We start from the raw sequence: 9,971 nt of genomic DNA, 5'->3' as shown, positions 1-9,971 counted from the left end.
GTGCGTGTGTTCTAGCATGAATGGAGGGAGGAGGGTACTTTTAGACAAGGGGTAACATCTATCGCAATGGGCCCAAGTCAGTCGAACACGGGGGGAGGGGATTGGCTAACCCTCCGATCCACCACCTTGACCCTCCAACGCCTCAGATCATCTCCTATATGGCGATTGTCAACTATAAAGGTGGTTCGGACCTGTGGGAACCAAGGTAGGGTCGGCCGATCTATGCGGGGGTTGGTCGAACCTAAACCCACCCCTGGTCGTGGCAACGGCAGTTGTTTCCATTGCCTTGAGTGCCGATGCGCGCCTGCGGGGTCTGATATCTCGGCAGAGTGAGTCGCGACCCCCCGCCAAGAAGTGGAGGACGGCTTCCATAGTCTCTATTGTCGCAATCGCGTGTTCCGTACCTCAACTATAGCCTCTTAATCCGTGGCAGTCTCCATCTGGACATGGATGTGAAGGAGGAGGAGCGGAGGAAAAGCGATGGATGCGATCAGCCTCAGTGGACTCGAGCAACAGAGTCTGAAGAGGAGCGGTGTGCGGGGGTTAGAGTTAGGATGGAGGTCGAGCGTGAGGTGAGGAAGTGGGCCGGGCAACCTTCTACGACATATACGTGTCGAGATAGAATCAGAAGCCAGCACATATATTCACTTATATGTGCTGGTGTTTGTCATCTGCATACCCGAAGTAATTATGGCTACAATCGAACTATATAACCAAACATACTTGTTATGTATATCACACTGCTTCACCAAGAACTAAAAATGTCAAGGTTTAGTACAGTTGCATGCGACGAACTAGTTCCCTGATCGATATGTCATGGATAATAAGTCTGTTGACACAGCAGAAGATCACCGACTGAGCCCACTAAGTCTCTTGACACTACACGTGCCCATATATAGAGCTTATTGATGTCTTCTGAAGATGGCAGCAGAGATTACAAGATTGTGCTTTTCAAGGTATCATCTTTCACCAAGCGTGAAAGGAGTGGTGTTTGTGTCTTCCACCCCTTCCCGTCTTTCGAGCCAGCGCACTGATGCACTTTGCACTGTTACAAATGGGATGCTCTCCAGTTGTTAATAAAAAACAAGAGTAAAATACACGGGGTCCTAAACTTATCTTGTAGTGTCATTCAAGTTTCAAAATGCATTTTCAGTCCCCAAACTTGTCTCAAGGTGCCATCTAGGTCTATGAACTCTAAAAATGCATAATTAGCCTCCCCCCACACACCCCACCCCCAAACTTGTCCTCAGGTTTTGTCCGGGTCCCTAAACTCTCAAAATACATTTTCAAATCTTAAAAATTGTCACATTCGCTGATGGCAATTCCTCCTCCTCGCTCGTTGCCTTCACAACCACCTTTATGCTAGTGATTCCGCTAGTGTTCCTTGGCGTTTGATTGGGGATGTTAAAATGCACTTTGAAAGTTTAAGGACTCGGATGACACCTTGAGACAGGTTGGGGACCTGAAAATGTGTTTTGAGAGTTTCGAGACCTGAATGGTATACTGAGACATATTCATGGACTAAAAATGCATTGTGAGAATTTACGGACCTAGATGACAGCCCATAATAAGTTCAGGACCGACTGTGTGTTTTATTCTAAATACAATCTATTACATAAATACTCCGCTAACCCTTGCAGGAAAAAAAGAACTTATCATATATTCCCTCCGTCCTAAAATAAATGTTCATTTAGAGAATTTTGAATATATTAGTAGTTACGAGAAATGACCATGTTACCCAACTATTCATACTAATTGTTATTGAAAGTTGTTTTGTCTACGTAGTTTTCTAGATTCTAAATAAATGCATGTGCATTGGAACCAGATAAATAGCATCAATTCATCATTTGATTGGCTTCACACACTTCTCCGTACGTTCATTTTTATTGATGTGAGTATTGCTTTAATTAGATACAGTTTACTAGGAGGAGATAAAAGAACACTTTTTTTGGATAAAATTTAAAGGCTAAAATAGCACTTATTTTGTGACGGAGGGGGTAACGAACGCATGCTCTAAATTGCTACTCCGTGGAGCGGTGTTTCAGGAAATTTCACGTAGCTTTGGTGCTATGGATAATTTTTTTCTCGAAAAAGGAAAGGAAGGCGGGAATGTCGGGTGAACACGTGATCGACGGTTGCAGGACAAGGAAAGAATGGTTTAGAATAGCAGGATAGGGTGGGGTAGAACATAATCGCGAAGTGTGTCACACTGCCTACTGAGGTGCTAGGTGCACCTTTTTAGAGTCCACCAAAATTTGTCCATGTTTGTAAAGTTAAATCATGACAAGAACACTTGCACGCTTAACACATTCGGGATGTAATAGCCACCTTTACTAAATGGGTGGAGTGTTGTTACACTGTCATATCTGTTTCTCCTTTGAAGAGAGTTAGCTTCAACTTGAGGTCTGTATGTTTGTTCATTGGTTTAAGAACAAATATTTCAACCCGTCGTATCAACGTAGTATCATTAAAACTTTCACATGGAATATATATCGATTTATATTTCTATTACCTTTTATAACTTTAATAAAAGAGGTATTGGTCAAATTTGCATACTAAATATTACGAGATCCCCTAAATACGCTGGAGTTTAAAACTCACGCTACGTGGCGAATCGAGTACGCATAGTTTAGTATCGATTGCAATTTCGCAAGCTACTCTTAATTACTCCCTTAATTACATTTTGATAAATCTATGTTTTTTAAGCACATAGTACAGACGCAAACGCTCACATACAGGCATGGACACTCGCCTCTACGAACACACGTACACAATCTTACCCCTATGAGCACATTCGAAAGATTGAGCCGGCAAATCCTCGAGATTGATGAAGTCATCATTGGCGCCTCACTGTCAACGGGAACATCGCCTACCACTGCCGGTTAAATCCTGAAATAAATCCAGAAAAATGCGAGCACCAATGCCGAGTCAAGGACTCAAACCTTGATGGGCAGATTCCACCACAAGAAACCTTACTAGCGGAGTTACGCTCTGTTCGCTTGATAAATCTATCTCATCTTGGCACAATAACCAAGGAGAAGAACTCTGCTTATTATCCAATTTATCACGACATTAAGTACTCCTCGTTGTAAAAATGATTTTCGGTGAGGACTTCTTGATCTCGACATCATCATCATCATATTATGCATCAGTTATTTTTTCGAAGCAGTTACTTTGCACGGGAACTAAGTAGTCATCCACGTGGGATTGAGATGTCAACTCAAATATGACTGTCGTTCGAAAAAATTTCAGTTTGAAAATAGGTCCAATAAAAAATTAATAGGAGTATAAAGCCGCCAAAATGCGCTGATCTAAATGTATCATTATTTAGACAAGTACACATCCTTTAATTTTCGGTGACAACAAGTCCATTAACGAGCAGCCTGTTTGATCCACGAATCATGAGGCAAGAACCGTCCCTGTTCGGCCGTTCCACCCATGACGCGACGGTGACCGGAGGGAGACTGGACCGGCCGGCCGGGTGAGGCGCGGGGGGCTGCTAGCTGCTCGTCCGCAGCCGGGCCGCCGTCCACCTCAACTACCCCGCCCGACCGCGGCTCGGTAGAAATGGAGAACAGTAGCACGCAGCTCCGGGGTCCTCCGAGGCCACAAGAGCTTTCGCCGACTCCGACAGCCTCTCGGCCCCCTCTGCGTCCCTCTCCCGTGCCTCCCATTTCGGCCTTCTCGCTGTCCCCTCCTGCATCTCGTCGCCTCAGATTCGCCACCACCGCTTTCCCCCTTCCCCCCTCCGAGAGGGAGAGGCGGATTCCAATTCCAACAGCAAGAAAAGCACCCACCGCCGCGGCCTCGCCGTCCTCTCGTTTTTACTACAGCTCAGCTCCCTGCTCTGCTGCTCCTCCCTGATTAGATTAGCTGCTTAATCACTAAATTGGCCCGTTGCTAAGAGCCTTTTTAAGTACGGGATTACGCAGGCCTCTTGTTTCCTAACCACCACTACTCTACGCACTCATCCAGAGGCAGACGGGGAGAGAGAGATTGGGTTTGGTTGTGACCCGTGTCCGTGTTCTTGCTGCCCTTTTCGCAATACGGCAGATATAAAATTCCTCTTTTTACACTGCATCCCTGGCTGCCCGCTTAATTTTAGCAATTCAGCGGCCGCAGCTCCTCCCTTCGCTTCGCTCGGTGGTGTCTGAGCCTCCTTCGCTTCGCCTTGCTGTCCGTCTCACTCCCTCGGCTCGTCTGCCCCGCCTTGTCGCCGGCGTCGGGGGCGGGAGCTAGTCGGCGGGCGGGGGGCGGCGCGCGGCGCCGGGCGCGGATCGGCCGCGTGTGCATGGTCGAGGCCGCCGCGAGGCGCCGGTCGGGCACCAGCCGTCGGCGGCCTAGCGGCAGCGGAGGGGAGCACCAGCGCCTGGTCGCGGTCGCCGTCGCCGCGCGCGTCGTCATGGTCACCAGCCGCTCCGCGGGGCCAGCGGCGGCGGGAGGAGGAGGAGAAGCAGCAGCGGGGGAAGCAGAAGGAGGCGGCGGCCGGTGCATGGACGACTTCTTCGACTGCCTGTTCGGCGTGCTCGGCGCGCTCGGCGTCACGTGGGGGGCGCCCGCGCGGCCCCGGAGGCAGCCGCGCCCGCCGCTGCCTCGCGTGGTGGGCCCGGCGGCACCCGCGCCCGCGGACGCGCGGCGCTTCGCGGCCGAGCTCAGGGCCACCCCCGGCCGGATCGCCGGCAATGGCGCCTGCGCCGTCGCGTCGCTGTACACGCTGCAGGGCAAGAAGGGCGTCAACCAGGATGCCATGATCTTCTGGGAGGTAAAACGAGAAAAAATGAAAAGAGAAAAAGAACCATCTTTTCCCTGCTTTCTTGTCTGTACTTTTTTCTCACATATATTCTTGATGTACGCTTTCTGACTGTTCCTTGATCAGATCTCCCCAAGATCTAAGCAACTATATTCTACTAGTGGATTTGTTTTTTTTTCAAAAATACTTAGTTGATTAAATTAACTAGCATATCCTTTGATCCAGATTTTTATGCAACGGAAGTTCTCGTTCAGATTTTATTTTTATTTTCCCTTCAAACTCAGGAAATTGTTTTTTCTTCAGGCACACCCTTTTCTTATCTGGGCACATCGTGTATTATGAGTTACCCGCAGCATGAGTGCGCAGCATCCTAAAACTTGCAAGAATTGAACTTTGACTGAAGTTCTATATATATTTAGCACGGATTGCCATTGGATGTTGCTGGTGAAGAGTTTTAGTTGGTAGTCTTATTCAAGCGTAATGATTGGTGTTGAGTTGGAATACTTCTTGGAGGTTGGAGGGGCTCCACATGATTCTCATCCTTATCCAATCCTAGTTTTTTTTTCTCCCTTCTCCATCTCCTTGCTGGATGATCTTATCTGCTTGAAGCACCATCCTTCCCTTTCCAAATGTTTGATTACCAATTTGGCTGCATGTCCATTGCGTGACACATATACCGATCCTATCTCATTGCAGTGGGACTCGAATTTGCCTTCCATGAGTTTTCTCAACACTTCCATAAACTTAAACTTTCGTGATTTGACTACCTTAGTACTCTCTTACAAGTTGCACACGGGTCCCATTAAAAAGATACCAAAATGGTTAACTACAAATGCTGCTTTTGCAACAAGTGCCCATCTTCCATCTATCTGTCCAGTTTGTTGTGAATGTGTAAAATTTGCTGCTGCTGTTACTTCTGTGGAATATATGTTTGATTATGACAAGCTATTTTTTTTACTTTTGGACAGAACTACTGTTCGAGAGAGGATACAATCTTCTGTGGTGTGTTTGATGGTCATGGACCTTATGGCCATTTGGTTGCTAAGAGAGTAAGAGATCTCCTGCCTGTGAAGTTAGGAGCAGATTTGGCGATGGAAGATGGTAGAGAAACATCCACTAGCAACATTAAGAGCAACGCAAATGAAGTAGGTTCACCAGAACATGTAAACAGAAGAGTTACTGTCATGTCCTCTGAAGCTGAGCAGAATGGGGAGTATCCAGAAATTTTCCCAGCATTGAGAGCATCATTCTTGAAGGCCTTCCATGTAATGGATAGGGATCTCAAGTTACATAAAAATATTGATTGCTTTTTCAGTGGGACTACAGCAGTGGCAGTGATCAAGCAGGTAACTGAGCCAAATGGCACTATTAATCTTTTTAAAAGTGAAATATCTTCTTTCTGTTTCATTATGATCACACCAGCTGACTGGACCTGCATGCTTGTAAATCAATTGTATTCTGCAGGGACGCAATCTTATAATTGGCAACTTAGGGGACTCAAGAGCTGTCTTGGGTACCAGAGATGAAAATAATCAGCTTGTTGCCATCCAATTGACAGTTGACCTCAAACCGAACATTCCAAGTAAGCCTGTATTTCTTTCTTTTGTGGTTGTTGCTTCATTGTGTCCCTAATCATTTTGCAACTGTATAGCCTTTCACTAGTCCTGCTTTATGCAATATAGATGTGCAGTTTTTTTTAGCTCTGTACTTGTTTTGTGAACATCATTATATTTGCATGGCTTTACAGTATTTCCGTTAGCTTGTGACATTATGTGGCCTTAACACGTGGTGTAAGTAGCACTCTGTTTATATCTTTATTATGTTATGGTCAAAGGAATTTGATTAATAACAGTATGAGTTTAGAATATCATAGATTCTTTTTGTTTTAGTTGGGGACAAGGTTTTCTCGCTTGCTGTTATTGTTACAGTTTAGTCAAGTTTACACATAGTTGAATAAAAGTGGTCTTCATGAAATATTCTGTTGGTGTGTCTGAAATTAACTTTTGATATTTTAGTATCCCAGCCTGACATATTTATTACAATTTCTGAATTCTAATAGTTTGGTCATTCACTAGAAAGTTACTTGACCAATAAATTAGGGATATCAGCAAAACATCATTTACCTAACCATATTTGAACTATCCCTAAACTATGATTTACGCGTTTTTATCCCAAAAGTCTATTATCATATCAACTTGATCTTCAGTGCGGCACCTTGACTACCAATATCTATGTAAATATATGGTTCCAGTTATAAAAAAATATATTATGAAATTATTCTTCATGATGAATCTATAAACATCAACCTTATGTTGCCAATCTAAATATTTTTAGTTATCATCAATGGATAAAAATAAAAGGTTTGTCTTAGCACAAACCTAAATGGACTATTTAGGATCGGAGGTGGCACTCGACTGTCAGTTTACCAATTCTTACTTTAGTATTTTAATTCTGAGGAAGCAGATTAGCATTTTGTAGCTCTATAGAATGTTCATGTTTTTTTTTGTCAATCAAATTGTTCAAGCATTTTCATGGAGTCGTGCTCGTAAAAGTGGGGCAAATTCATTTGGAGTAAGATTAGTGAAACTAGGCAATACAGTAGCCAAGAAAAACCTTGAGTCAAGGATGAGGATCACTTAAGTTTTTCCTGTTCCCAGCTGTTATTTTCTATGTTTTTCATGGTATGGCTTTTTTTTATAAAGATCGTATGGCTTAATTTATCTTGTTACCAACTGCTGTTTTGTATATTTTCATAACTACGCATTTGCTCCCTGCAATCACAAGAACTTGTGGGAAGTTGATTTTTGAATGTCATCATCTTTCTAAACATCCAGACTTATTAGATGGCAATGATTCATTGCTCTCCTTTCATTTTTTTTATTTGTTTGCATTCACAGTTTTCGGGACATTCAAGTACTGCAATCTACATTTTATGAATTTATATTAATATTTTACGGAGATAATATACTTTATGAAAGCTTTTCCAAAGAAAAATCTAGTAATAATATTTTCATATAGTCAATCTTGATAGGTTTAAACATATTAATGTAGAACTTTGAAAGTTTGACGTCATGGATCCTATGAAGACAAATGAAAAGGAACGGAGGGATTATGAAAAGTTATTTTCAGAACATTATACTTTGTCAAATTATATTTTTTTTAGTGACAAATCCAGTGATGCAGTTTCCATATATCCCAACTTGGGTGAAGCGGAATGAGCAAAGGGAGTATATACTAAAATTTGTTTGGGGAATTGTGTGGTCGTATTTAGATTAGTGTGGGAAGGTAACTATTACTGCTTTTGAAGATGTTGTCTTGCATTGTGTTGGTGACATATCATTCAGTTATACAGGCATGAGTACATGATGCAAATATTTTGATCCTCTCGTAGCAGCAAGTACTGCTGAACAGTAAAACATTCACTGTATGCATTTTCTTTTCTCGTTTAGTTGATTGAGGAATGACATGGTAATTCTCAGGTGAAGCACAGCGAATCAAGCAAAGGAGGGGCAGAATATTTGCACTTCCTGAGGAACCAGAGGTAGCTCGTGTTTGGCTTCCAAAGTACAACTCACCTGGATTGGCCATGGCTAGGGCATTTGGAGACTTTTGTCTGAAGGATCATGGTGTAATTTCCATGCCTGATGTTTCCTATCACCACATCACAGAAAAGGATGAATTTGTTGTGCTGGCTACCGATGGGGTGAGCAGATGTTAATTTATTTACACACCATTTTCTCAATGTTAATAAGAGTGGACCCTTTTCTGTGCTATATGATATAACTTCCTACTGTCGTTATCTAACTCACTTCAGGTGTGGGACGTGCTGTCAAATGATGAAGTTGTTAGTATTGTCAGCCGAGCCACATCCCGGGCCTCTGCAGCACGTTTCCTAGTTGAATCAGCTCACCGTGCATGGCGAACTCGGTTTCCCACATCGAAGATAGATGACTGTGCTGTCGTCTGCCTATTCCTGAACACAGATGAAGCAAGTGAATCATCCAGTTCCATGTCCAACAATTTGGCAACTGCTGTAGAAGTTAGCAGTGATCAACACTCCACAACTGTCCAAAAACAACTTAGTACTGGAGTGTCTGCAGATCTTGTTACAGCACTGGTAAGAGATGGAAACAAGGTTTCTGTTGTCGAAACCATTGCAAGGCCGGTCGCCCCTGCGGATCTGCTGAAGGATGGTTGAGGCACAAAGCGAGGCTGATCAAGTGAGCTTGCATGCTGCCTGTGATTGGGATCTGCGGCACAATCAATGGCTCAGGCACGGAGTGGAGGCAATATGTACATGATGTGCCTGTGATTTTGGCATCAGTCGGACCGAAGGTAAAGCACGTCGGGGAGTTGCTGCTTGCTATTTTTTGTGCACGCAAGTGTGACAAGGATTTGCAGTTTTGCCTTTTGTAAAATACCGTGTCAGTTTCCCGCGATTTGTTCCAGTTCTTTGTAATAATTTTGTTCGTGTTCATCATCGAGCGTCAAGATCCTAGTATCATGTAGGTAGGAGTCTATTGAGTTTTGATGCTTCATGTAAATATTCATCATTCTATCTCTATGGACTATGGTGTCTGTGATCCATCTCATCTTTTTTGGGTCTTCTTGGTAAGGGCATAAACCAAGGACGAGGTTATTGCACGTGCACTTGATCTCGACGGGCTTAATAGCTTCCGAAACTCCTTGGTACGATGTAAACCCTCGTCTTCGTAGCCCAGACCATGTACTCAGTCTTCATCAGCACCGATATTGGAGGGATACGCATACACCACTGGACTCCCTTGCCGTTGCCTGGGGTGGTCGACATCGCATCAAAACGCAGGTACGAATTGTTTGTTGAGAATTTAGGATCTACACGGTGAACGTACACATCAGGCCAGGAACACACCAATTAGCAGATTTTTTTCATATATTTTTCCTTTGTATCTCAAAGTGGAGTACATATAGCAATATATAGGTATAGCTCCATGGTGATTTCACATTGGTGTGATCTGTTCACACAATGTTTTCGAAAGTTCAAAGTATCAAAGTATGATTGTAGTATAGATCAAAGTATCAAACGAGACCTGGACTTAGATACACATAAACCATGTTGTGCCCATAAAATTGCTGCTTTACTGGGCCCTACATGCTATAAAGAAAACCCACCTCAGCACTTTCTTTCATTTTTTTACACCTAGCAGAAATTGTAAAACATAAGGAACAAAGACCCAGGAGA

At 43.7% G+C, this 9,971-nt stretch overlaps 1 protein-coding gene across 1 annotated transcript; it reads left to right on the top strand.

Moving 5' to 3' along the window:
• The first annotated feature begins 3,605 nt into the window (after positions 1 to 3,605).
• Positions 3,606 to 9,342, top strand: LOC101780970 (probable protein phosphatase 2C 14). The gene is made up of 5 exons (XM_004952428.4): positions 3,606 to 4,762; positions 5,719 to 6,096; positions 6,215 to 6,332; positions 8,230 to 8,453; positions 8,565 to 9,342. Exons 1-5 carry the CDS (start codon positions 4,292 to 4,294, stop codon positions 8,946 to 8,948), a joined length of 1,575 nt encoding a protein of 524 aa, XP_004952485.1. The 5' UTR covers positions 3,606 to 4,291; the 3' UTR covers positions 8,949 to 9,342.
• Positions 9,343 to 9,971: the final 629 nt, after the last annotated feature.

Source organism: Setaria italica, chromosome I, assembly GCF_000263155.2.
Source record: "Setaria italica strain Yugu1 chromosome I, Setaria_italica_v2.0, whole genome shotgun sequence".
NCBI lineage: Eukaryota > Viridiplantae > Streptophyta > Magnoliopsida > Poales > Poaceae > Setaria > Setaria italica.
The sequence above is the reverse complement of the archived record's forward strand: the minus strand, read 5'-3'. Positions and strand labels throughout refer to the sequence as shown.

Bases quoted from the DNA above. Each gene is read 5' to 3' on its own strand.
- LOC101780970 (XM_004952428.4), top strand. From the start codon at position 4,292: ATGGTCGAGGCCGCCGCGAGGCGCCGGTCGGGCACCAGCCGTCGGCGG. The intron at 4,763-5,718 runs GTAAAACGAGAA...ACTTTTGGACAG, and splicing joins ATGCCATGATCTTCTGGGAG to AACTACTGTTCGAGAGAGGA. The intron at 8,454-8,564 runs GTGAGCAGATGT...AACTCACTTCAG, and splicing joins TTGTGCTGGCTACCGATGGG to GTGTGGGACGTGCTGTCAAA.